Below are 27,057 nucleotides of genomic sequence, written 5' to 3'. Positions count from 1 at the left end.
ATTAAAGATAAGAAGCTAGCCTGGACTTACCTCCTGCCTGAGTAAAGGGTTTTCCTTCTTCAACTCCTCCGAAAGGTCTTCACCATCCAGCCATTCCTTCATACCAGTTTTCTCAACCCAACAATTCAAAGTTGCAAGAGCTGCTATCCGAACATTACTCTAGAGAGAAGCAAATGGTCCTTCAAGTTATGACACCAATTTGCAATTAAAATTAGCCATCATATTACTGATTCTTGAAAACAGATAAACTGCAATAAATTCAGCAAATTTTTATTAACGCTCAAATGGTAGCCAACGCTTTTAGAGCAATAAAAATTTGACCTGTAAGCTCAAAAAAGGAAAAGAAACTCCTAAGAATATTCAGTAAAATGGGCAAACCTCAAACTGAAGTTAAACTTAACCCATATAAATAGGTGTGCCTAATCAAAAAAAAAAAGCTGATTTTGAAGCAAAAGAAAAAAGGAGCAGTTGACATTGATTTAACTGATTAAAATTAACTCTGAAAATTCAAATATTTAAGTTACAATAAAGTACCAATACATTAATTTCAAACGTACATCAGTATTACAAAGGCTAGGGTAATTTTTGAGTGACTGGGAATATAACTTGAAAAATTAAAATCACCAGCAAACTCTATAGAACAATTAAAAGTAACATTTAAAAAGATGTTCACAGTCCAGGAAAATTATATTCTGCTTAAAAAAAACTAAACAATGAGACACGATGGATGAATAAAAAAATAAAATGAGAAAAGGCAAGGAGTGGGGCATATGCTATGTCCTGCTATCCATGTACAAAGTGTGACAAGGGAGAGTACAAAGAGATTAAGAGCGAAGTCAAAAAATTAGGAAGGCACAGGGGAACTATTAAATCGTTTAGTTCATAGGCCCAAGTCAGGATGCAAATAGGGCCACTCAGGGTTGGACATGATAAAAATCATCGACATTAATAGCAAAATGGCAGAAATGTGAAATAATCATTTTGTTTCAGTATTTACCAATGAGACAGTCAGGTGACCATGACATTGCAGGATGAGATTAGAAATGATATATCCACATTTAAAATAAAAGGAGAAACAATGAAACTCAGGGATAAAATCCCTGGTCCATATAGATAGTATTTGTGCATTTTAAAGGAATCTACAAAAGAGATCAAAAATGTGCTATTACTATTGTACATTTGTACAATGTACTATTTAATGCTTAAAAAGGATGCATTGCCAGATAGCTAGCATTATTCCTATGCTTAAGGGAGATTGATATGTAGTTCCCTGAACTCAGATTAACCTGGGTGGTAGGAAAAATAATTGAGAAACTAGAAAATCTAGAAACTGGGAATACTAATGATGAATAGCCCACAGATTTCAAAAGGGAAAACCTTGTTTGAATTCTTTGAAGCAGCAACACACAAGGGTAATAATGCAGTAGATGAAATTGATCTAGATTTCACTAACGTTTCAACAAGGTACCACATAAACTAATAAGGTCAGCCTCAGGGGCAAGTACTGTAAATCCTCGCTTTAAGTCACCCCGCTTAACGACGTTAAAATGAAACATTTATTCTTTAAGGCCTGTTTTTCCAATTCACGTCACCATTTTTGTTTGTGTGTCTTCTGCATTCTGGCCCCACGTGCCCCTGCGTTGCACTCTGGGGCAGCTGCCACCATGTTCTGATGCCGGAGCCACTGCTGCCACCAGAGACCAAGGCTGCAGGGAGAGCATGAGACCTGAGATCACAGAGGAAGGAGTCTGGCCCAGAGGCTCAGCCAAGATAGTCCCCACCACTCGGAACGGTACCATGCTGACTCGGGACTGGAAGCTGCCAACCACCAATGTCAGAAAACCGTGGGGGAAGCAAAGCAGGTCACCCAGCTCAATCCTACCAGGATCAATACAGATAGCACCGTTAATATAAATTAACATTTTAGAATTTGGAATCCAAGCCTCAACTTCTAAATTTATGGACAACAAATTGGCAGGGATTGTAACAAATTACAAGACATTAATAAACTTGCATCTAAGCATATATTTGGCAAATGAGTTTCAACATATTGGTAAGAAAAAGAGGTCACATTACTTGGAATAGAATGTAAATGGAGTAGTGGAGCACAAGCACACAAGTCATTATAAGTAATAACGGGTCAATAGGCCTACAAAGGTAAAACTAGGGTTTATTTCAATTAGTCGAGTGGGACAAAACTGAAAATCAGAGAAGTTATGTTAAACTTGTATCGAACCTTGGTTTGACCATACCTGGGAGAACTTTTGTGCACTTTTAGTCATCGTATCACGAAAAGGAAGTACTGGAGACAGCGAAATAAAGATTTACAATACCAGAAGCACAAGGCTCAAACCTCAGTTTACAAAAGGTTGACATAGAAAAAGCTTTTTCTTTGTGCCTGCGCCAATTTTGTGGGACTCAGCAAAACCAGAGGCCATCAATCTGAGATAGTCATCGAGAACTCATACAGGGAATTCAGGAGAAACTTTTTTTTTACTTGGAGTGGTGAGGATGTGGAACTCATTATTGACCTCAACTACTTGTGGCAATCAGGATGCTTTTACAGGAGAAGCTAGATAAACATTATGAGAAAGGAACACAGAGTTACATAGTTAGATGAGGGAGGATGGGAAGGAGACTCAAGTGGAGAAAACCATCACTGTAGACTGGTTGTGCCAAATGGCCTTTCTCTGCACTGTATATTCTATGTAAATACTGTGACAGTGGTACATGATCTCCTTGTCCTTCTCATCCTCTCTGGAGCCTTGGAGATGATCAACCACATATATCCCAGACTTCCCAGTACCTCAGTTATCCATGTCTGTGATTTCCTTCTCTTTGCTCTATTTTTACATATCCAATTGAAGCTGGAGGGTTATGCGCTGTTACAATTTACAGAGGAAAGATGGGGTCACCATGGACTGGATTCTATGCTGTATATTCTATTCAATATCTAACTAGCCTAGAACGCTGAGTTATAAGCATAGTCCATTTGAAACAGAATAGTCACAGCTGCTTTTATTTAATCGTGAAAATCTTACCTTGCTATCACCAAACACGGTGATAATTGGTATACCCAGGATTTTCACATGTTGCTTAATGTTAGGCCCCATAGCAGTAGCCATCTGCTGTAAGATTGAAAGTGTTTGCTGAACCTGAAGAGAATCAAGTAACAGATTCAGATCTGGAAAGTTTCAAAAGACAGATTTTACACCAGTGAATGAAGTTATCTACAGCTACGTTAATTGTCCATTTTGAATCCTCAGCGGTATTAAAACAGCTCGACATTCAAGTTGATGCTCATCCAAAAAATTTAAAATGCAAGCCTTTGCTTCAATTAAATTGTATTCAGTGTGGAATATTCTACCATAAATCAAAATCCACCTGCACCCTGACAAGAACATTACAATATCATATTACATGTCTCAGAAGACGTGCAGAGACCACAGATGCCCATGGGGAGGACAACAATACATATTTTGTCAAAGATCACTTTTATCCTGCATATTGTAAGTGCTGTATCATGTTGGATTCCTGTAGGAAGCTTTCAATAGTTTATCTCAACAAACTTGCGGGGGGGGTTACAGAAAGAATGCAGAAAAGGGTTCTCAATGTTTGAAAAAAAATCAGCCTATCAAAGACATATTCTGTTCTTGACTGGGCAATTTAATTTCAAAATGGTGGCCATCTAATGATCATTTCAGGAAAGCATGCATGTATAAAGTCTACACTCAAACTGCCTAACACTCAAGGTCTAAGCTGACATTAATACTGGTCATTTTTGAAACTCAAGCCTGCCAATTCAGTATTCTCAATCTAAAAGGTAAGAAATGTAGCAGGAATGAGGGGAAAACGCCGAAAAATTCCCTGCCGCAACGTGCAACCTCAAAAACACTTCAAATGAAAACTGTTCCTTGCTCTCCAAGTGTAGCTTTTGCAGTTGTAGTCACGAGGTCAAGCCACTGCACTTGCAAAGACTAACAGTTTTCTCAAGGTTATTTAGGCACTAGTCCGAATGCATCACGATAACCCCCCAGCTCAGATTACACCACCACCTGGAGAGCTCCAAAATCGTGCAGAATAAACGGCTGGCTTTAAAACTTCATGTCGGCAATCAAGTAGATCCGTGCTTTTGTCACACAAAGACTTACCAGAATTTTATTGGAATCATTTAGCCGCCCTTTCAGTACTCCAGGAAGTTCTCCAATATTTGGCTGAATAAGTTTAGCCTCATTTAGAATTGTGCTCAATTCATCCAAACCTTCCTTTCTGATCTTCCAGTTTTTATCTCCCAGCTTCTCTACAAGTTCGGGAGTAATCTTGTCACTGTTCATTTAAAAATAAAGTTCAATTAGAATGCCTTACCATTAAATTCTTCTCCTCACATGCTCTATCCATACAAAAAATCCACTCAAATGTCTACAGGTGGCTAATGAAAATCCATCAAGCCTTTTACAAGCAGATTAATAGATGCAATAGGCCAAATGCTCTGGTCAACTGATTGCTTAATTTCTATTCTATTTTAACTACTTTTTTTATTCTTTCACGGGATGTGGACACCGTTGGCTGGGCCAGCGTTTGTTACCCATCCCCAATTGTCCTTGATTGGGTGGTGCTGGGAGCCTTCTTGGACCTCTGCAGTCCAACTGGTGTAGGTACATTCTCAGTGCTAGCAGGAAAGGAGCTCCAGGTTTCTATTCCAGCGACATTGAGGGAATAACGATGTTGTGCCAAGTCAGGATGCTGCGTGGCTTGGTGGGGAAACTGTAGATGGTGGTGTTCCCATGCGCCTGCTGCCCTTGTCTTTCTAGATGGAGGGGTTTGGAAGGTGCTAAAGGATATTTGGCGAGTTGCTGCAGTTCATCTTGTACCTGGTACACACTGCAGCAACTGCACAGCAGTGGTAGAGGGACTGAATGGTGGGTGGGGTGTTGTTCAAGCAGCTTTGTCCTGGATGGTGTTGAGTCTCTTTACTGTTGTTGGAGCTACACTCATCCAGGCACGTGGACAGTATTCCATCACACTCCTGACTTGTGTCTTATAGATAGCAGAAGCTATCAGAGAGCAGATTGCAGAATGAGGTGGTGAGCTACTTGCTACAGAATTCCCTGACTTTGATCTGCCCTTGTAGCAACAAAGTTGGTCCAGTTAAGTTTCTGGTCAATGGGAGCTCCGAATATGTTGATGTTGCTGGATTCAGCAATGGCAACGTCATTGAATTTCATGGGGAGATGGTCAGACTTTCTGTTGTAGATGGCACTTGTGTGGCACAAACATTACTGTCAATTATCAGTCCAAGCCGGATTGTTGTCCAGGTCTTGCTGCATGCAGGAATAGACTGCCACAGTATCCGATGAAGTTGCAACTGGTACTGAACACTGCAGTCATCAGTGAACAATACCATTTCTGACCTTCTAACAGAGGGAAAGTCATTGATGAAGCAGCTGAAGATGGTTGGGCCTAGCACACTACCCTGAAGAATTCTTGCAGCAATGTCCTGGAGCTGAGATGGCCGACCTCCAACAAGCATAACCATCTTCCTTCACACTAGCTATGAGACTCCAACTAGTAGAGAGTTTTCCCCAATTTTCATTAACTTCAATTTTGCTAGAGCTCCTTGATGCTAAGCGCAGTCAAACGTAGTTTTGGTGTCAAGGGCAGACACACTCACCTCACCTAGAGTTCAGCTCTTTTGTCCATATTTGGGCTAAGCCTGTACTTGGGTCCAGAGACAAGTGGGCCTGGTGGAACCCAAACGAGCATGTGTGAACAAGTTATTGTTGTGTAAATGCTGCTTGATTGCCCTGATGACAGCTTTGACCACTCTGCTGACCATAGTACATGACAGGGCAACAACAGGCCGCTTTGAAACAAAAATAAAAATACCTGGAAAAACTCAGCAGGTCTGGCAGCATCTACGGAGAGGAACACAGTTAACGTTTCGAGTCCGTATGAAAAAATATTTTTACTTAGTTCTGTTGAAGAATCATACGGACTCGAAACGTTAACTGTGTTCCTCTCCGCAGATGCTGCCAGACCTGCTGAGTTTTTCCAGGTATTTTTATTTTTGTTTTGGATTTCCAGCATCCGCAATCTTTTTGCTTTTAACAGGCCACTTTGGATTGGTCTGGTTTTTAATGGACAGGACATACCTGGGCAATTATCCATATTGTGGGGTAGATGCCAGTGTTGCAGGTGTACTGAAATGCTTTGGCTGGGGGGGAAGAAAGCAAGATAGATCAGTCACTTAGCACTTCCGGCTGAAGATGACTGCAAAGGCTTCAGCCTTCCTCTTTTATGCTGATGCATTCTGCTCCACCATCACTGAGTGTGGACATGCTTGTGCAGCCAGTTAGGTGTTTGAACGAACACCACCATTCAAAATGGACATGGCAGGCTTTGTTCTGATCCCTTGGTTGTAGGATTGCATGGCTTTCACATGTTGATTCCCCTGTTTGGCATGCATGTTTGCAGCTTCACCAGATTGGCATCTCATTTTTAGGTATGCCTGCTGCTAGTCCTAACATGCTCTCCTGCACTCTTCATTGAATCAGACTTGATCCCCTAGCTTGCTGGGCCATGAGGTCACAGGTTGTGGTTGACCACAATTCTGATACTGATGGCTCACAGTGCCCCATGGATGCTCAGTTTTGAGCTGCTAGATCTGTTCTGAATCAATCCCATTTAGCATGACCGTAGCATCACACAACATAATGGAAGGTTTCTTCAATGTGAAGATGAAACTTCGTCTCCACAAGGGCTGCACAGTGGTCACTCCCAATACTGTCATGGGCACATGCAGCTGTGACAGATGGATTGGTGGGGATGAGGTTAAGTATATTTTTCCCTCTTGTTGGTTCCCTCACCAACTGCTGAATCCTACTCTGGCAGATAGATCCTTCAGTGCTTGACCAGTTCAATCAGTGGTGGTGCCACTGAGCCACTCTTGATGGGCATTGAAGTCCACCAGGCAGGGTATATTCTGCACCCTTGCTACCCTCAGTGCTTGTTCCAACTGATGTTCAATAAGGAGGAGCACTGAGCTGAAGGAGGGCAGTAGGTGGTAACCAGGAGGTTTTCTTACCTCTGAACTGATGCCACAAAACTTCATGGGTGACAATGCCCTTTTGACTGTTGGTTGCTTTGTATTGGTTAGATAGGTTAAATAGTGGGCCCAAGACAATGATGTCTCCTCAGCCTTTTCAACACAATGGAGTTTGGTATAAACAAAAACTCAAGCTTCAAAATTAAAATGAACTGACCTTATATCAGTTCGTGGCAAGAGATCTTGAACATTTCCATTTTCTTCCTCATCCTGCTCTTCAGCTGCTTCTTCAACATCGACATCACGTTTAACCAGTCTTCTAATGGGAGCAGGAGGAGTTTGTCCCTGCATCTGTGAATACAAAGGATTTTCAAGTTCCACTTGGGACCTCTGAACAGCCCGAACTTTTTTTTAAAAAGCTATTGAACTGACAATTTAGATGCTACTACTAAAATATCACAAGCAACAGCTGGTTTATTTATCCAACTAATAAACAATTCCTGTTGTTAAGGCAATCTTAGTTCATAAAATGCTAAACTAGCATACTGGGTCAACTTTTTACAGTCGAGTGAATAAGGTAGGACAGCAAACAAAGCACTAAGTATGGGAAGACTCCATAGTTATTGTAACATTTACCTTCTCAAATTCAGCATCAATTTGAGACAACAAAGCTGGTTTCTCATCTTCAAAAAACATTCTTAAGGGTGCTCCCATATACAAGTACATTACACCCAACAAAGTGATTGCTGATGTTCGTACAGCCTACAGAAACAGTAAAAGGAATCAGAATTCAGGAGCAAGAGTTGCAACATGTACAAACAGGTAATGAAAACAGTCCTACTTACAGGGTTTGTTGCAGCCAAAGCAGTTTTCACATTACTGATGAAAGCTTTCACATTTAGCCTACAAAGAAATACGACTGAAATTGGTAAAAGATTAAGGAATTCCAAACAAGAATCAGCAAATTGACAAATTAGGGTTTTCCACAAATGCTTGGCACAGTTAAAGCACTCTTATTGAAGCTAGTGAATTGTAATGCCAAAATATTTATAACCTACAAAATATTAAAATTAAGCTTCCATTTTTTTTTAAAAAGTATTTTCTTAGATTCAATCTGACGACATATTCAAAATTGAAGTGTACCGAGTAGTTAAATTTTTTTTTTAAAACCAAGTAGGTAAAACAGCCATGATACAATATCTACTCAAAAGCAGCTTAAGGGCTCAAGAGACTTACCCAGCAAATCCAAACTCCTTGATAGCAGTTGCCAACCAGTTTAAAACTTCAGCTTGGTTTTTGGGATTTTTTTGTGCAAAAGCCATGGCAACAACCTGCAAACAATTTAAACATGATTGTCTGGGGATTAATTTTCTACTCTTGGGTGTTAAATCCGACAGCGGATCCAACTTGTGTTTAACTGTACATTTAAATATTGCCTGAGACTATTATTTGCATCAAACATTCAATACAAATGTATTTTTTGTATTAATCAAATAATTCAATCTTATTTTTAAATGGCCACCCTTTCAGCAATTAGGATCTGCTGGCATCCATTAAGAAAATCAGGCAACATAAAAGAAAACTTTACAATGCTAAGAAATATTCCCACTCCATCCTAACGTACATCTTCTGCAACCAGAGAAGGCAGAATAAATTGAATTAGGTGAACCAATGCTAATAAAAACCTGCACAATTTAGAAAGAAGTAGTGTTTGCCAGGCAAGAACTGTATGTGAATGATTCTGTAAATCTAGAGTAATTAAACAATATGCTGGGCCTTTGAGAACTTTGCTTGGGTCCTATGCTAGCTGAGGTTATTCTTATTCTGGTGATTTCCCTTTCCAGGTTTCCATCAGAAAAAGGAACAGCATCCAATCTTATGTTTTCCAGCATTGCAGTATTTTTAGTTTTAGTGTTTAATTTACTGCCACTATTCTTACAGCAACACACACCTTGAAATTCTGCTCTTGTCTCCAATGGAATATTATTTCATTCATTCACCTCACTTTATGTTGACCTCCATGAGTTTTGGTTTCCCTACTCGTGTTTGCCCTTTTGTTCTTTGTCTGGTTTTGTACATGATGAAAAGCTGTTCATCGCCCCCATCTTCAAGTTCTACTGAAAGGACACTGACCTAAAACATCAACTGTTTCTCCAGAGATGCTGCCTAACCTGTTTTTATTTCAGATTTTGCTTTTAACTGAATTATTGGCTACTCAAAACTAATCAAATATTCCAGCCTTTACTAACCTGTTCAGCAGTCCAGGGAAGGGAACATGCTTCTGCTATCGCAGTGAGTGCTTCTTTCGCTTTCATTCCACATTTTATATCTCCTGTCTTGTCAACCAGCCCATCCAGCACAACCTCAGCAGATGTTCTAGAAAAGCTCCCTTTTTGAGCAATCAATGCAACAATGTACAATTTCATCTGCATCACCTTAAGAATGAAATTGATTAGTTTGAGTCATCAAAATACAAAATTTTACAGCTGTGAATAATTTTTCAGTACCTAAATTAACATTTATGGATAAGGGATGGGGAGAGAAGAGAAATTGTGTTAAGAGAGCCAGACTTTCAGCTCCTAATCACTACCCTATAACACCAACTAGATAGTTATAAACATACAGGAAGAGGCTCAGTTGTAATGCTCAACACCAACTATCTGGTCTCACAAATGAATAGCATCTTGGGTAAAGTACTGGAGGGCGATAACTACTTGTAGAACTGTCAAAACAAGTTGTGCTTTCAGGGAAACAGGTGCAAGAGTTGCTGATTGGGGATTTAGTCGAGGTCTTTAAAATGACTAATAGATTCAGTAGGATAGATGCAGAGATGCTTTTTCTTCAGGTGGACATAATAAAGTTAAAACAAAGTCATTTAGGAGTGAAATTAAGAAGTACTTATTCCACAAAAGAAATAGGACATTCACCTCCTCAAGCCTCTTCTGCCACCCAATGATATTATGGCTGATCTGTATCTTAACCCCATTTGCTTTGGTCTCAAGCCCTTATATACACCTGTCTAGCAAAAATCTATTGATCTCAGGCTTAAAATGAATTACACTTCCACCACTGTTTTCTAATTTTTCTTAAATGCTCAGGCTCTACTTTAAAGGGTTGCAGAAACCCATAACTCAGTGGATAAAATGAAGTTGATCTCCAGACTAGTAGCCGTGATCTGAATAATTGACAGCAGATAGGTTTTGGTAGTATTATTTGAGCAATACTGGTCAGGGCACCAGGAGAACGCTACTGCTCCTTTTGAAACAGTGCCATGAAATTTTAATGTCCACTGAAGCAGACCAAAGGCCTTGCCGCAACATGATGGTACACTGTGCAGCACTCCTCCATTCTGCACTTATGTTTCCGTCTAGATTTAAAATAATATATGCTCTGCAGTACAGAGTTATTCTTCTATTAATTGCTTCCTGGAATATTTTCCAAAAAGAAAATAATCTACTCATTCGACATACAGCATACACTTTAAATAATCATACCTGGAAATTGGTTTCCTTCCAGCCTGGTTTTTTAGCCAGCATCCGCACTAGTGCCTGACAAGGTAACTCTCTCTTATCAGTGACTTCTACTCCCTGCAGAATGTAAAGGTATCAGTACCAAATGACATTTCAAATAGATACACGTTATATTTTAAAAAGACATCCAAGGCTCTGCTCAAACTGTTTAGTTGTAATCTGGAGAGCAATGAAATAAAAATTCCCCGCAGCGCCTGGACATATTTTCCAAGAACATTAAGCATATTACCAATGCACAAGAAAAATCTCCAATCAAGCCAATGTGAAACTCCACTGGTTCAACTCAATATAGTGGATAGTCAGGGTGCACCACAGGGAGGGGAGACAAAATAATTCCAAATGGCATAACTCCAGGGATCAGTACCAACACTACACCATTCCAAACTTACATAATTTAACTTCAAAAGTTTGTTAAATTTGCATAATCAAAGTAAGCAGTTTATTGAGGCACTTCAAAGTGCAAAAAGAATTGGACAAAATGCAAAAATAATAAAATAACACATTGTACATAAAATAGAAACAAAAATGGGAACATACACAAAGAACGAGTTGAAATAGTTAAGAATGAAGTTGAAAGGCCAGAAACCAGAGGGGGCCATAGTCAAACAATGTATTGCTCTGATCAGGCCAGGGCCACATTAAGCACCAAATCTAGTCTGGTCACAGACTCTATTCCAAATTGCTTCAGTGTTTAAGGAAGGGAGCCTAAGGCTGATTTCTAGCACATGAGACCTGTAGAATGATGAAAGACCACAAAATGTTGGGCTTTTCGGCTTTGAAAGGTAACAACCAAGAGGAATACAAAGCAGTAAAAATAAAATATTTTAAAATTCTAAAGAAGTTACATTATTGCAAAGTGTAAACATTAAAACATAATAAAACAGTGTTGCAAAAAGGAAAGTTATTGCAATTTGGTTTGATAATGGGATAAAGATTTAAACCATTAAGAGGCAAATTTTGCACTGACATCGGCCAGTTCTCTCAAAAAGTGAAATATGATTGGACTTCCTTTGGCATAATGAAGCCAAGATCCCTGGAATTATTTAACAACTGGTAGCAACAATCCAGGGTTCCTTCCACAAAACAAAGCTTAAGAGTAGCATTTACAAAATCATTAGTTAAGTTGGCATACAGCAGCTCTAGTATACCAGTATATTTAAAAAAAAAACAAAGACTAAGCATGAACATGGGCAATACTATAGCCATGTATAGATAGTACATGCAGCTTGATTTCTCACAATAGTAATATCTTTTCAAATGTTAAGCCCTGGTTAAAAGTAGGCATTGCCCCTTGTTTGCACAAAACATATTTCAAGCCTGTTAAATAATGGTATCAGATACCTTCTGGAACTCCTCCATGCTGGCTAATCTTTCCTTCCAGTTGCTACTGTCAAGTTGCTGCAGGCAGGAGGCTGGTAGCACAGCTGCAGCTCTCTCTTCACACACCTCAATCTTTAAAAAAAAAGATACTTTAATAAATGTCGCAAGTATATTTATCTGATAAAAATCTCAGTCCTGGAGGAGATATACAAGAGCATTGGAACAACCCTGTATAACATACCAACACAAACTAATACAAGTCTAGTGCAGTCCTTGTATAAAGTATGACTTTTTTTTAAATTCTGTGCTGTCAAAAGACCTAGCTTTTAAAATTCCTTCCTGAGATGTGAGCATCATCGGCAAGGGCAGCATTTGTTGCCCATCACTAATTCAGCCCTTGAGAATGTGGTGCTGAGCTGGCTTCTTGAGCCATGACGGTCCATGTGCTGCAGGTTCACTCGTTGCTATCAACTTTTCTGTAGTGTTTTTGTACAACGGAGCTCATTTCAGAGGGGCAATTAAATGTCTGTTATATTGCTGTGGGCTTGAAGTCATTAGTGAGCCAGTTGGGTTTTTAGGACAATCGACAGTTTCATGTCACTATTACTGAGACTAGCTTTCAATTCCAGATTTTTTATTAATCAAATTCAATTAATTAATTGAGTTTAAATTACACCAGCTGCGATGTTGGAATTTGAACCAGTGCCCCTATAGCATTAGCCTGTAGTTCAGTGATATTGCCACCATACCAACATCTTAAATAGTTAAGAGCAAAATACTGTATATGATGGAAATCTGAAATAAACTGGTGGAAATACTCAGCAGGTCTTGCAGCATCTATGGGCAGAAAAAAGGAGAGGAGGACCATCCAGAGGCATACAGCAGCAACTAAAAGAGGACGACCCAGAGGCAGACAGCAGCACCTTAAGAGCAGGAGGACCCAGAGGCAGACAGCAGCATCTTAAGAGCTAACCAGAGCAGACCCGGCTGCTTTGAGAAAAATCAAAGCGTGACATCACAGGAAAACAAGTAGTTAATTGGTTGGTGAGTTCTTTACTCTATCATTCAAAACTCGGGTAAATTTAGTAAGTGTAAGGTCTTATTAGAAGCAAGGTTTATTAACAGTAAATTTATTAGAGTGGCTGGTGACCATTTCCTATTTATCTTAGCTAGGGAATATCAAAGTAGAACATTTATTGAAATAATAAGCATATAAGCACGGCAGGGTGAGACACATTAACCAAAATTTAATCAGTGAAATAATTAACCGTTATAAAGATGATAGGGCAGGTGCATGGCAGCTGCAGAATGTGGGAGCTTGTGGACATCAGTATGAAACATCTGCAGTAAGGGTCCAATAGAGGGACTTCAGCTCAATCATTGAGCTGGAGGCCGAGCTGCAGACACTGACATCAGGGAGGGGGAAGTTACCTGGACACTTCATTCCAGGAGATGGTCACAGCTTTTAGGAAAGGGTCTGATTTGGTCCATGGTGAGGGACAGGAAGATGTGACTGCGAATGAGGCAGGTATGGGGATCGAGTAGGTAGAAGTGGAGGAGCCTCAGCCTCTGAAGTCTGTACGGATGAAAGCCAGGCCTGCAGGGCAGATGAGCAAACTGACCACGGCACTGTGGTAACAAGCAAGTTTGATAGAGGGGAACCTATGGGTGTGATGTACTTAGATTTCCAGGTGGCATTTGACAAGATTCCACATCAAAGTTTACTACATAAAGAGCTCATGGTGTAGGGGGTGACATGTTAGCATGGATAGAAAATTGGTTAATTAACAACAAACAGTAGGCATATATGGGTCATTTTCAGTATGGCAAGATGAAATGTGTGGAGTGCCATAGGGATCAGTGCTGCTATATAAATGACTTAGTTGAAGGGATGAAATAATGGTTGCTAAATTTACCGATGAGACAAAGTTAGGTAGGAAACTAAATTGTTAGGATGACAAAGCGTCTTCAAAGGGGCATAGTTAAGTGACTGGGCAAAAAGATTGGCAGATAGGGTGTAATGTGGGAAAATGTAAACATGTCCAAAATTGAACAACTCTACTGTATAGAGGGACCTAGGTAAGATGGTACACTTGTAGCTACAGCAAGTGATTAGGAAGGCAAATGGGGATGTTGCTGTTTATTCCAAGGGGAAGGGAATATAAAAGTAGGGATGCTTTGCTAAAATTCTATAGGGCATTGGTGAGACCACATCTAGAGTACTGTGTACAGCTTTGGTCTCCTTACTTGAGGAAAGGTTATAATAGCACTAGAAGCAGTTCAGAAGAGGCTCACTCAATTAATTCCTGGGATTAACGGGTTATGAGGAAAGGTTGGGCCATATCCATTAGAGCTTAGAAGAATGAGAGATGATCTTATTGAAGCATACAAGGTGCCGAGGGGAATTGACAGGGTGGAGGCTGAGGGGATGTTTCCCCATGTGGGAAACAGTAGAACCAGGAGGTCCCCCATTTAAGATGGAGATGAGAAAATATTTTGAGGTTTGGTCAGTCTGGAGTTCTCTTCCCCAGAGAGCAGTGGGGCCTGTATCATTGAATATTTTTAAGGCCCAGTCAGAAAGATTCTTGATCGACAACGGAGCCAAAGGGTAGGGTCAATGATGCAAGGCAACATTTTTGTCCAATGGGTACTTTAAACCCAATGAATCAAACAGCTAATAACAGAAAAAGCTGGAAATACTCAAAAGGTCCAGCAACTACGTGGAGAGAGAAGTTAGTTAACATTTCAGGTCTGTGGCATTTAATCACTATTACCCTTTATTTCTGCCTTGCACTATCACACATTTTGGTCATTCAAACTTTCCTGCTCTCTACCACATCAAGCACTTTTCCCTTTCTCACTGCTCCCATCTTTCCTTGCCTTGCTTAAAAACTGAACAAAGCACTCCCAGTTCTGGTGACAGAACCTGAAACATTAACTATTTTCTCTCTCCACAGATGCTGCCACACATGCTGAGTATTTCCAGTATTTTCTATTACATAAATAGTCATCATTTTGGACGCTCTTTGGCACAGCATCACAAAACAATTTTTCATATCTATTGGGTAATAACCATTTTCTACACTGGGGACAGATTAGACCTGGGACCCAATACCTCATTTCCTAGTGAAGCCCTAGGCGTAATTCCCTTTCTTTATAGTAAGAAGCCTTTTTCTAGAGCCTCCTAAAAGCCTTCCTACTAGAATAGGACTCTTGAACAAATTGCCAAGACAAGACAATTCCATGAGCTATTTCTGGATTTTGTTAGAACAACTAAAATTACCTTATTCTTGACCCACTTTCCCAATTTCTCTATACAATGGACAATAAATTAATCCAGCGAACAGAACTTTGGTAATGAAGTTAATTTTGTTTAAAAATATTTTGAATGTAGAGTATGTACCATGTTGACAGAAAAGCTACCGACAGGGTGAAAAAATCCACAGGTAATCTCAGGTGACAAACATACGGTAATATTCAAAGGACTGAAAACAGGCAATCCCTGATGGAAGGGAAGTCCTCCTGTCCTATTTTTGAACGTGCACACTTGCAGGTTTTAAAAAAAGCAAAACCCTGCAACACAAACACTGGTGCATTTTCTAAGACACAACATGGCAATCACAAAGAAAAGAGAAAAATAATTATACCAATATTGGGCTGACATATAGTTTACTCAATAGATGTAAGAGTCCTGGGTCAACTGTTGTTAATCAAACTTACTCTTGTAAAGTAACTCACTCAGTTCCACTGAATCAGTTTTTCAGAATTTGCTGCTTTATTTGTGGACAGAATAGTTCTCTCTCATACAGAAACAGCCTTTGAGGCCAGGTCTGACCAAGATTCGATTTTTTCTTTAAAGAGTCATTGGTATTGCAGTAAGGCCAGTGGTCCATCCCTATTTGCCCTTGTGAAGGTGATGGTAGCTCACCTTTTTGAGTACAACCAATTGGCTTGCTAAGTCAATTTCAGAGAACAGTTAAGGGTCAGCTATATTGCTGAGCATCTCAAGTAATATATAGGCCAGGTCAGATAATGACAGATTTTCTTCGCTAAAAGGGCAATAATGAACCAGACAGTTTTTAATGATACTCCAGTAGTTTTCATGGTCACCTTTACAGTGTTAAATTTTTATTTCAGATTTGATTGAATTTACCTTCCCCAGCTGCCTTGGTTTTGTAAACTCATACCTCTGGACCACAGCAAAACCACTACCCTACCATATTCCCAATTGAAATAACTTTAATCTCCCGTTTAACTTTCTGCACAAATTGAAAATGATTACCTATATAAAACTGTAAAACAAATGTACAGCAGGACAGCAACATTTCAAGTATAAATATACCTGAAGTTAATACTTACACTAAGTTCTGATTCCACCTCTCTGACTTCTGTTGTTTTTTTTCCTTTTCCGCCTGGACCAGAAGCAGGCCCTGGTCCTTTCCCTTTTTTAGATTGCACACCAGGCTGCAGAACACAGTATGTTACTCTTTAATAACTCTGGTCTGTCCCAAAACAGTTAATTGGCTTAGTTAAGCAGCTACAAATTACTAAACATAAAACATTCAGCTAATCATCACATTAAATAGTCACCAGCCAGAGATACAGGCATGGCTAGTTAATTAAATAGGCTGAATATGCTTCATGCTGCACAGGTTCTTATAAACTACACTAGCATAGAAGCTCTATTTTTAAACATAAGAAACTGGATGACAGGGTGAATTGGCACATTCTTCATATTGAAGTTTGCTGCATTAAAAATAAACACTAAAATTTAAGTTTTATTTTATTCAACAGCAAGGACTATAAATGAGAATGCACCCTGCAGGTGCACAAAATCCGGTAACAAGTCATGAAACTTCATGATCAGAAATGCAAATATATTTAATTACATAATTAACATATCAAGTAAACAAATCCATATTTGAATCTTTAAAATACCCTACCTTGGTTGTAGAAGGTTTTTTTGATGGCCCAACAGTTTTGTTTGTGTGAGCATCTACTTTGTCACCAGAGCTTGAAGATGGTGCAACTTTTCCTTGTGGCCCAGGTTTTACCGCTTTTGATGCGCCAGCATTGCTTTTCTTCCCATAAAGCAATTCTACCTTATCTGAACATTCCTTAATCTGAAATAACAACAGTTATACTGCAACGTCATGAAGCACAATGTAGCATTATCCCCAACATATCACAAATAGTTTTTGCTCAAATAATGAATTAAGCCACCCACAAATCTCAAATTTATAACAGGAAAAATAGTAAGCTGTTCACCACCTTGCACACTGCCCCTGGCCCCACCCCCCCACCCACCAAACGACCGCTCATTCCCAAGTCTGTACTGGCATGCAATTAGAGCATAGTGGCTACATACCCCAAAACAATTTACCCAGTATTACTTATTTTAACTCAAACACCCTTACATGACAAAAACCTATCAATCTCAATTTTAAATTCCAATTGGACCAGCATTGACAGTCTTCTAGAAAGGACAGGGACAAAGAAAGTGTTCCAGACGTCCTTTGTGGGGACAAAGTGCTTCTGATTTCACTCCTAAATGGCCTATCTGCCTTTAGGATTAAGTTCTGGATTCCCCCACTAAAGAAAGCGGTTTCTCTGCATCTACCTACCAAATCCCTTTACTACAATAACCAACTCCATTACTCGACAAGCACGTTTGCGCCACCAGTCCTTAATTTAACACAGTGAATCCGCAACATACTCTTTATAGGCTAATATCTCCTTCTAGGAGGTTAGGTATCAAAACTTAAACTCAGTATTCCAGTCTGATAAGGTCTGTAAATTGAAGCATCAATTCACTTCTGAATTCTAATCCCTTTCAGATCTAGTCAACATTGCATTACTCATTTTGATTACTTTCTTCACATGGGCAGGAGCTTTTAGACAACTATTTATTGTGGATACTCCCTTTATTCCTCCGTTATTTCTAGTACCTCCACCATTAATAAAATATTCTGATCCAGCTTTCTTAGCACCAAAACGTGCATGACCACACACTACCCACACAACCTACATCATCCACCATAGTGTGGTTTGTGGATATTTCTCTGCAGCTTCTTACTGCAATCCATACAACCTATGAAACCCTTCAGAAAACTTGCAACTTCCTATTCTTTCAGCTAAACTACATAAATTGTGAAAAACTGAGATCTCAGCACAGATTCTTGTTACATCCCAGAGAACAAATATTTTGCACCTTCTGGAAGTCCACATAGATAACATCCATAGACATTTCCCCGATCCACCATGTCAATAGCCAGCTCAAATAATTTAACTAGCTTAGTCAAACATGGCCTACCAATCACAAATCTATCCTGAATCTCCGATCTTGTGAAGTGCCCAGTCACTTGGATTCCAGTAACTTCCAAATAATTTAAGATAAAATATTAGGCCCATAGTAATCTGATTTCTCTCGCCTGTATAAAAACACTGGTTTGACCTCAACTCGGGTATACTGGATAGCACACTTTTTAGGAAGGATGTGAAGGCATCAGAGAGGATGCAAAAAAGATTCACTAGAATGGTTCCAGGGATGAGGAACTTCAGTTATTTGGAAAAAATGAAGTTGGGACTATTCTCCTTGAAGAGAAGGTTGAGAGGAGATTTAATGGAGGTATTCAAAATCATGAGTCTAGATGTAGTCAATAAGGAGAAACTGTTCCCAATGGTGGAAGATTGAGAACCAGAGGGCACAGATTTAAGGTAAATGGCAAGAGAAGTAATGGTAATATGAGGAAAAACCTTTTTCACCCAACAAGTTGTTAGGATCTGGAATGCACTGCCTGAGAATGCGGTAGAGGCGGGTTCAATCAAGGTATTCAAAAGGGAATTGGATCATTATCTGAAAAAGAAGAATGTGCAGGCTACAGAGAAAAGGCTGGGGAGTGACATTATTTGAATTGTTCCTTTGAAAGCCAGCAAAAACGCAACAGGTCGTATGCCTGCCTTCTGTCCTGTAATCAATGATTCAAAGGAGCACTTCATTTAAACTGATCGGGGAACGTTCCAAATTCTATTTCTGTAAGAATTTTGCTTTTCCAAATGCAGCTCTGCAAGAGCAAAACGAGTGTTAGGGTTTTAATTCCAAAAGATACTAAACAAGCATAATTTAGTGAGTAAATAGCAAAAGTTCAATAAAAATGTAAAATAAAATATCTCAGGTTAAAAATATCAATAGTTATGGTAGGATCTTAGTCTAGAATGATGTGTAGAGCATGCATGATGTGATCTGCCTGGACTCTGATCCCATGCAGGGTGAATACATAGATATGAAGGTTGCACAGATTGAGAGTCAACTGGATTCACACTGCAGCATTTGAGAATGAGAAACATTTCTGGGTTTATTTTTTTTAGAAAAAGCATTGGAAACAATAATAGTACTTAAAATGCACAAATCACTCCATGATCATTCTGTTTCCATTCGAGGCTATTAATTGTTTTTAAAACATCATTAGTGATTATTTCCCAAAGAGATCTAGATTTGATTCAAGAATTGTCCCTTTAGCTTGGAAATTTTCAAATCCAAATTCATGAAGAATGGAAGGTGAGAGAAACCAGATTACTATGGGCCTAGCATTTTAACTTGGATTCCAGTGACTTCCACAGAATTCAAGTGACTGAGCACTTCACAAGATCAAAGATTCAGGATAGATTTGTGATGAGTAGGTTATGTCTTACTAAGCTAGTTAAAATTATTTGAGCTGGCTATAACATAACTTGCAAGCTTTTACACACTATGCCCATATAACTGCTTTGACAAGGTCATTTTATGTGCTACTATTGAAGGTGCGTGTTGCCTTGTCTATACTTGGATTTCTTTAGTACTTTGGTGGTTCAGTCAAGGCACAAGTACACAGGTCCCTGAAGGCAGCAGTTCAAGTAGACAAGGTTGTAAAGAAGGCATATAGAATGCTCTCCTGCATTGGCAGAGGTATAGAATATAAAAGTAAGGATATAATGTTGGAATTGTATAAAATACTGGTGAGGCCACAACTGGAATATTGTGTGCAGTCCTGGTCACCACATTACAGGAAGGAGGTAATAGCTCTGGAGAGTGCAGAGGAGGTTTACAAGAATGTTGCCAGGGTTAGAAAAGTGTAGCTACGAGGAGAGATTGGATAGGTTGGGGTTATTTTCCTTAGAACAAAGAAGGCTGAGAGGTGACTTGATTGAGGTGTACAAAATTATGAGGGGGATAGAGTAGACAGGATAAAATTGTTTCCCTTGGTGGAGAATTCTAGAACCAGGGGACATAGGTTCAAGATAAGTGGCAGAAGGTGTAGGGGGGACATGAGGAAGAACTTTTTTATGCAGAGGGTAGTGGGTGTCTGGAATTCACTGCCCAAGTTGGTGGTAGAGACAGAAACTCTAAACTCTTTTAAAAAGTACCTGAGTCTGCACCTTAAGTGCTTTAAGCTGCAGGGCTATGGGCCAGGTGCAGGAAGGTGGGATTAGAAAGGGCACCTGGGTGTCCTTGGGCCAGCATGGACAAGATGGGCTGAACGGCCTCCTTCTGTGCTGTAACTTTTCTATGGATAAAGCCCAGGATGCCATATACTTTATTAGCACTCTCTCAAGCTGGCCTGCTACCTTCAATGATTTATGCAATATACACCTAGGTCACTGTTCCTACAACCTCCTTGTGCCCTTTATGTTAGATCATCTGAGTTCTTCTGAGAGAATTAGAGCAGATGTTTAAGAAATTACGATTGCAACAATGTTGGAAAATCTTGCGATTAGTAACACAGTTGGGAAGTCAAATTGATTTTAGCAATGCTCTTATTCCAGTTTGGAGGTTACTTTTAGTTTACAAACAAACATACATTTTGGGTTAATGAAATTTAGTAAAGTTCAGATTTAAATCTACAACTGTGGAAGAAAGAAATCAATTAACTGCAAACACTTTGGTTAAACTGCATGAGGACGTACATGGGATTGTGATAGCACCATTAAGTGCTCCCTCAGTATCTCCACATGAAACTTCCTGCAATCTTCATTCAAAAAAAAGACAACTAAATGCCTGCTTTGCACTGACACGTGAACACAAAAATCAGCTACAGCCACTGATTTAAGTGCAAGATTAGACATCCTCATTGCACAAAACTGAATGTACAGATTACTGCACATGTCCCCAAATCACAGAAAGACCTAATGCTGTCTAAGTTTCAAACAAGAAAGGCAAACCATTGAACTGATATTAGATCAGAATTATGTTTTACATCTGATTTTTTGGAAGAACATCTTTGAAACGTATGATTTTTTACTTCAAAATGTGAACAACTTGCAAGTTTACATAGTAACTCACCTTGTCAAGTTTCAGTTTATCAACGTCAACAAGGAAAGGATTCATTAATCTTTCACCAACAACTTTTAGAGCAGTACCTAGTGCTTCAAAGGCAGCATCCCTCACCTCGGACGCAGAATCATTAATTTGCTGTAGAGAATTAGATCACATGTGTTAATTCACAAATATTTTCATAATTATTTTCAAAATATTAAATGCTTTGCTTAATCAAACTAATAGCAACAAGATTTTGAAACAAATTCTGACCACAAATGACAGCAAATATCCATAAGCAACACAATCCTCGGTTATGTACCTTGAGCAGCGCAGCGCAAAGTGGTTTCAAAAGGCTTTTTGGCATTGTAGAGGGAGTACAGTAACGGAAACTTCTTGCCAAGAAGAGTGATGCTTGTTGCTTGATTGATGGGTTTTTGTTATCCATTACAGCCAGCACATCTTCACTTAAGTTCTGTAATGTGGTCTGAATCCAAACATCTTGTTAATTATTGATCTCTGCAATTAAATTCTTAAAATTTATTTTAGAATTTTTCATCTCAAATTTCAACAGAATACCTTTTATTGCACAAAGTATAGTAATTTCAGGAATGCTGACTGTACTACCTTTAGCCATCAACTATAAACTCCAAAAATTAAGTTAACTATCCAAGAAAATTATGAAGGTGCATCGGCAATAAAAAAGTAGCTTCTCCTTACTAGCTAAACTTCGATGTGTAAAGCCACTGATATTAGAATGAATGAATGAATAAGAGCTAATTTCTGTGTAAATGAATCTTGAGATTGGTATTTAGGGATTAAATCTCTGCACAATGTGCATACATAAATGTTTGGGACAGGGCACATTTTCAATTTGGTGTCATGATAAAGCACAAGATGAACTGCATAGTTAGGTGCTCCTAAAGTGACTTGATCCAAATTCTAAAAAAGCATCCTACAAATAGGAATAATAGTTTTCAGTCACTCTTGTTTCCTTAAATTAGTAACTATAGATGTAAATTAGAGCTGCACTGAAATGGCTGAACTCCACTTATAACTCATTCCAATCTCAATATTGAGGCTGTCTCAATAACACTATACCAATGTATAATGTTTTTCAAAATATTAAAGACGATCTCAAGCACATAATGGAGAAGTCTACTACCAAGAGAATCCAATTAGCCAACGAAATTTACAATGGACAACAGTAATGCAGGTTTTGGCTGGGGGAGGTGCAAGGAAAAACACTCATATTTCAGAGTTTTGATTTGTAGTGATGTTGGATTCATTTTTAGATGGGATTTGGGAGAGGAGGGCTGCAGTAGACATGTACTTCCTTGCAACTAAGAAAGTAATTGTGCTGCTATGCACATAGCAAGAGCATCTGCTCTCAAGGACAGAGTCATCAGGCACAAGGCTAGGCCTGTAGAATTTGCAAGACAATGTTTTTGGGGCCTCACGGATTGTCCACTGGGATGTGGTCATAACCAGATGTGGCAAGTAATGAGAGATGTAACACTTAGAATCTTATAGGGTGTAATATGCAGAGTCAACATTAAATTGGCCTTGTCGTACATGAGGGTTCAGTTCCAATCTCTTATTCCAGCAACACTTCTCTCCCAGGCCCATTTGCAAGTTCAGCTATACCACAGTGGGTAGCACTTATACCTCTATCAGAAGGTTGTCCATTCAAATCCCAACCCAGTGACTTTCACACAAAATCTAGGCTGATGTCTCAATACAGTACTGAGGAGGAATGCTGTTCTGTCAGAGGCACCACTTTTCAGAAGCAAAGTTAAGTCAATGTGCCCTCTCAGATTGACGTAAAAAGTCTCTGCCAAATTTTGGTCCTCAATCAAGGTCACTAAAGGTAGATTATCTGCCCATTATCACATTGCTGTTTGTGGGGTCTTATTGTGTGTAAATTGGTTGCTGTTTCCTATGTTACAGGTGACTACACTTAAAAAACCTCTTGAGCTGTAGTGTTTTGGGGCATTTAAGGTTACGAAAATTATGATATAAGTGCACATTTTTCTTTCTGGAGCTCTTTTGTTGCGTGTAGAATAGAAACTTAACTGTGGAAATCCTCTATAGTGCAGAGATACAGTTTATTGCAAAAGAGGGGAAAAGCTGAAAGAATATTATTGGTCTGGAAAGTAATGGCATAGATCATGCAAAAGCACCCTCAAGATTGCCCTGGTTGCAGTAACCTTTTATTGAAAGGGTCAAAATGTATAAACTGAAAGATTATCTCCTCTGATCAGCAAATCAGTGACATGCAGCGTACAAACATTCAAGGAACAAGATAAAGGTTACAGAAAAAGGACAAAATACCTCTAATGTGAAAGTAACCACAGCACTGTTGGGCAACTGATCTTACTGTGCATGGACATTTGTCAACGTATGCAACCATCACAAGTTCTGCATATGTTATTCTATACCCATATTTTAGCATCAAAACATAACATTTCAGCTGAAATCACCAGACAAATATCAATTTTTCAAAATTTTGCTGCAAGTTTTCAAAAGCAAAATCTCAGACGAGTGTCAATTTTGAACTTACTGTGAGAAAAACAGCATCAATCGCTTCCTGCAAAGCCTGAACTACTTGAGGTTTCTTCTCTTTAAACTTTTCCAGGAGTGTTGGCACTACCTGAAAAGATTGAATATATGTGTATAACACCTAACAGAAGTTTTCAACTAAGGACATTGATAGTAAAGTTGGCTTAAAAATATAATTTAAAATGAATCAATTCACATCATTTTGAACTATTATGGGACCCTATTTAATTCTGGAACTCTATGGAGTCTACTCATCTCGAACAATCTGGCAGGAGTAACAGCAAGGGTAAAGGAGGTGACACAGTGGTTTTGCATCAGTATTTACAGTAGAGGGAGATGTCAGCACTCCAGGCTTCCTTAAGAAACTATTACTGAATCAGCGACCAGGGAATCAACAAAATTAATAAATGCAAGGTAACAGTAATGAAGAAACAATGTTTTCCATCTCAGAGTTTTAAAGGAAGTAGGTGAGAACACATGCCCAGTTAAATTCCTCCAAAATTCTCTGCTCAAGAACTGTTCCCTTGTATTGGAAAATTATGCATTTAAGAAATATATGGTTGCCGGAACGGGGGTGGGGGACCATGGAATTATAAACCAGTTAGCCTAATGTCTACTCAATAAATTGCTAGAGTATATTAATTAAGGATACAGTGACTGGTCACCTTAAGATTTCAAGTGATTGAGAGCCAGCATGGATTTGGGATATTGATAGATTAAGTGAATGGGCAAAACATGGCAAATGTATTTCAACATAAACAAACGTGAAGAGTCATACAGACTCGAAACGTTAACTGTGTTCCTCTCCACAGATGCTGTCAGACCTGCTGAGTTTGTCCAGGTATTTTTATTTTTGTTTTGGATTTCCAGCATCTGCAGTTTTTTGCTTTTATTGTAAGGTCATTCACTTTGGACCTAAAAAGGATAAGACAGCGTTCTAAACGGTGAAAAGCTAAAGACAGTGGAGGTACAAAAAGACTTGGAGCACCAGACACAGAGGTCATTAAAGTGTCATGAACAGGTGCAGAAAATCAAAGGCTAAAGGAGGAATACAATAAAATGCGATGGAAGTCACACTTCAGCTATACAAAAGCTTGGTCATACCACACCTGGTGTACTGAGAGCAATTCTGGGTCTGAGGAAGGATGTCGTGGCCTTGGAGGGAGTGCAGCATAGATTTACTGGGGTGAACCTGGGCTCCAAGGGCTAAGCTACAAGAAAGATTAAACAAACTAAGGTTGTATTCCCTATATCTGAGGTGGTTATGGTTTGATTTGATCATGGGTTTCAGATATTATGGGGAATAGATAGTTTCTCCTAATCTAACCTATTTAGCTAGTTGGGTATTCTAGGACTTGAGGCAAAGTCAAAATTAAAGCCAAGCCATTCAGGAGTGAAATTCTTCGTGCAAAGAAGCTTGGAACTTTTCTCTAAACAACAATTGGTGCCAGGTCACCTGTTAAATTTTAAAACCGAGATTGAGGGATATGGAGCAAAAGTGCGTAAATGGAATTTGGCCCAGATCAGCCACAATCTCACTGAATGGAGGAAGTGACTCTAGGGTTAAATGGCCTTCTCTTGTTCCCATGTTCCAAAAGGAAAGGGTGGGGTGGAAGGAAAGTTCGCCACAAAATCAAGTGTTAGCTGTGGCTGTTTGTAGCACTCACACCTGAGTTTCAAGGTTCCGTGCTCAAGTCCCACCTCCAGGGCTTGAGCCCAAAAATCAAAGCTGACACTCCAGAACAGTATTGAGGAATGCTGCACTGTCTTTCAGATAGAACACTAAATTGTGCTCTCAGCTGCTTTCTCAGTCGGATATAAAAGATTCCATAGTACTATTTTGAATAATATCAGGAGAGTTACCCTGGGTGTTCTGACCAATATTTGTCCCTTATTCAACATGACAAAAACAGCTTATCTGATCAATAAGACATTGCTGTGTACAAATTGGCTGCTAAATTTCCTATGTTACTATACTGGCTGTAAAGCACTTGAGGCCTGGTGATCATGAAAAGTGCTATATAAATGCAAGTTTTTTGTTATCTGACTAGAAAATGCATGTCCAAGTGGATGTTAACAATCCCGTGGCACTATATGAAGAGCAGGATTCTCTTAAGCTCCTGGCCAATATTCCTCCATCAATCACTAGTAAAAACAAGAGTTACACACCATAAAACTCATTGCCACTCACATCAGCATGTTCCCCAATTCAAAGCAATCCGCAATGAAAATTGTTTGCAGTTTCATGTAACAAAATACCTGTACACATTTTCTTGTACAGACTGTACTGAAGTCCCAACTCATTATTTGAAACTTACATGAGTAGCATAGCACTGGAACTTCTTCCTGAGTCCACAAGCTAGACCAGCAAGACATTTTGCACCCAAAGCTACAAGGAGTACATTGGAGTCCTTTCCAATAACCTAGAAGGGACAGTTCAAGTTAAAAAAATTATTCAGAACGATGTAAGACAACATATTCTCATTTGCCAGCAAACATGATTACTTCAAACCCAAGATTAAAATAACTCTTCTAGGAGAATACATGACTGGTAGCGGGGAGCATCATGATGTCATAAACTATACCATAACCGGGTGGAACAGGCTCAATGGAGTCTTGTCTTTTATTTTTATATATTCATATATACGAGGGGTTACATTTCAAGAAGTTTATTCTTGGATGTCTACCTGTTAAAAATAAGTAGCGATGCTGTAAACAGATAAAAGTGAAAATGCCATGCAGAAACTTTGCTGTGATATTCAAATCGAAGCTTGGAATACACTCGTGGGATTAAAAAAATCCGACTTTGTTGAGATGACCCATAGCCAAGCTCAAAAGATTTCTTGTTTATCAGGCAGCAACAGGGAATGCATTCACCCATCCATTTAGTGAGACTTTACTGGGAGATGAACATATTTACCTTTAAGCAATAAGCCATACAATGAAAAATTAACAGGTTGATGAAATGTCAACACCACCTACCAGAGGTGAAAATGAAACATGACTAATATTTGCAATGCCACTCACCCCCAAGAACTTCTAATTCAGATAGATAATTTAGCCAGTTGAAATTTGCATGGTGGAAGTCAAGCTTTCCAAGATCCCAGAATGGAAATTTGAATTTGTAAGACCAAAAATGCAAATGAAAAACTACAGGTATTTAAAAATCACACAAAAAAAAACTTGAAAGAAAGAACCACCACCATACGAAAATGTACTAGATCACATCTTAGCAATTCTCATGCATCATAATCTTATAAACTGTGACCATCATGTTACTCCTCCGGTCTTCATGCTCAACTATTAGA

At 39.1% G+C, this 27,057-nt stretch overlaps 1 protein-coding gene across 3 annotated transcripts in view; it reads right to left on the bottom strand.

Moving 5' to 3' along the window:
• ckap5 (cytoskeleton associated protein 5) overlaps nucleotides 1-27,057 on the bottom strand; it is a 137,606-nt gene that overhangs the window by 65,908 nt on the left and 44,641 nt on the right. For 2 of the 3 annotated variants that reach the window (XM_041196985.1, XM_041196986.1), the window contains exons 9-24: nucleotides 26,068-26,172; nucleotides 23,751-23,840; nucleotides 21,510-21,674; nucleotides 21,215-21,343; nucleotides 16,839-17,018; nucleotides 16,255-16,359; nucleotides 11,917-12,027; nucleotides 10,540-10,632; nucleotides 9,295-9,480; nucleotides 8,282-8,376; nucleotides 7,891-7,948; nucleotides 7,682-7,807; nucleotides 7,263-7,396; nucleotides 4,152-4,326; nucleotides 3,042-3,155; nucleotides 31-159 (exon numbers count right to left, since the gene is read on the bottom strand). In XM_041196985.1, coding sequence (XP_041052919.1) covers nucleotides 31-159; nucleotides 3,042-3,155; nucleotides 4,152-4,326; nucleotides 7,263-7,396; nucleotides 7,682-7,807; nucleotides 7,891-7,948; nucleotides 8,282-8,376; nucleotides 9,295-9,480; nucleotides 10,540-10,632; nucleotides 11,917-12,027; nucleotides 16,255-16,359; nucleotides 16,839-17,018; nucleotides 21,215-21,343; nucleotides 21,510-21,674; nucleotides 23,751-23,840; nucleotides 26,068-26,172 — 1,995 coding nt within the window. Of the gene's footprint in view, nucleotides 1-30; nucleotides 160-3,041; nucleotides 3,156-4,151; nucleotides 4,327-7,262; nucleotides 7,397-7,681; nucleotides 7,808-7,890; nucleotides 7,949-8,281; nucleotides 8,377-9,294; nucleotides 9,481-10,539; nucleotides 10,633-11,916; nucleotides 12,028-16,254; nucleotides 16,360-16,838; nucleotides 17,019-21,214; nucleotides 21,344-21,509; nucleotides 21,707-23,750; nucleotides 23,841-26,067; nucleotides 26,173-27,057 lie in introns of those variants that run through there. The other variant, XM_041196987.1, reaches the window with a different exon arrangement.

This window comes from Carcharodon carcharias, chromosome 10 (genome assembly GCF_017639515.1).
Source record: "Carcharodon carcharias isolate sCarCar2 chromosome 10, sCarCar2.pri, whole genome shotgun sequence".
NCBI lineage: Eukaryota > Metazoa > Chordata > Chondrichthyes > Lamniformes > Lamnidae > Carcharodon > Carcharodon carcharias.
This window is presented reverse-complemented; position numbering and strand designations above follow the sequence as displayed.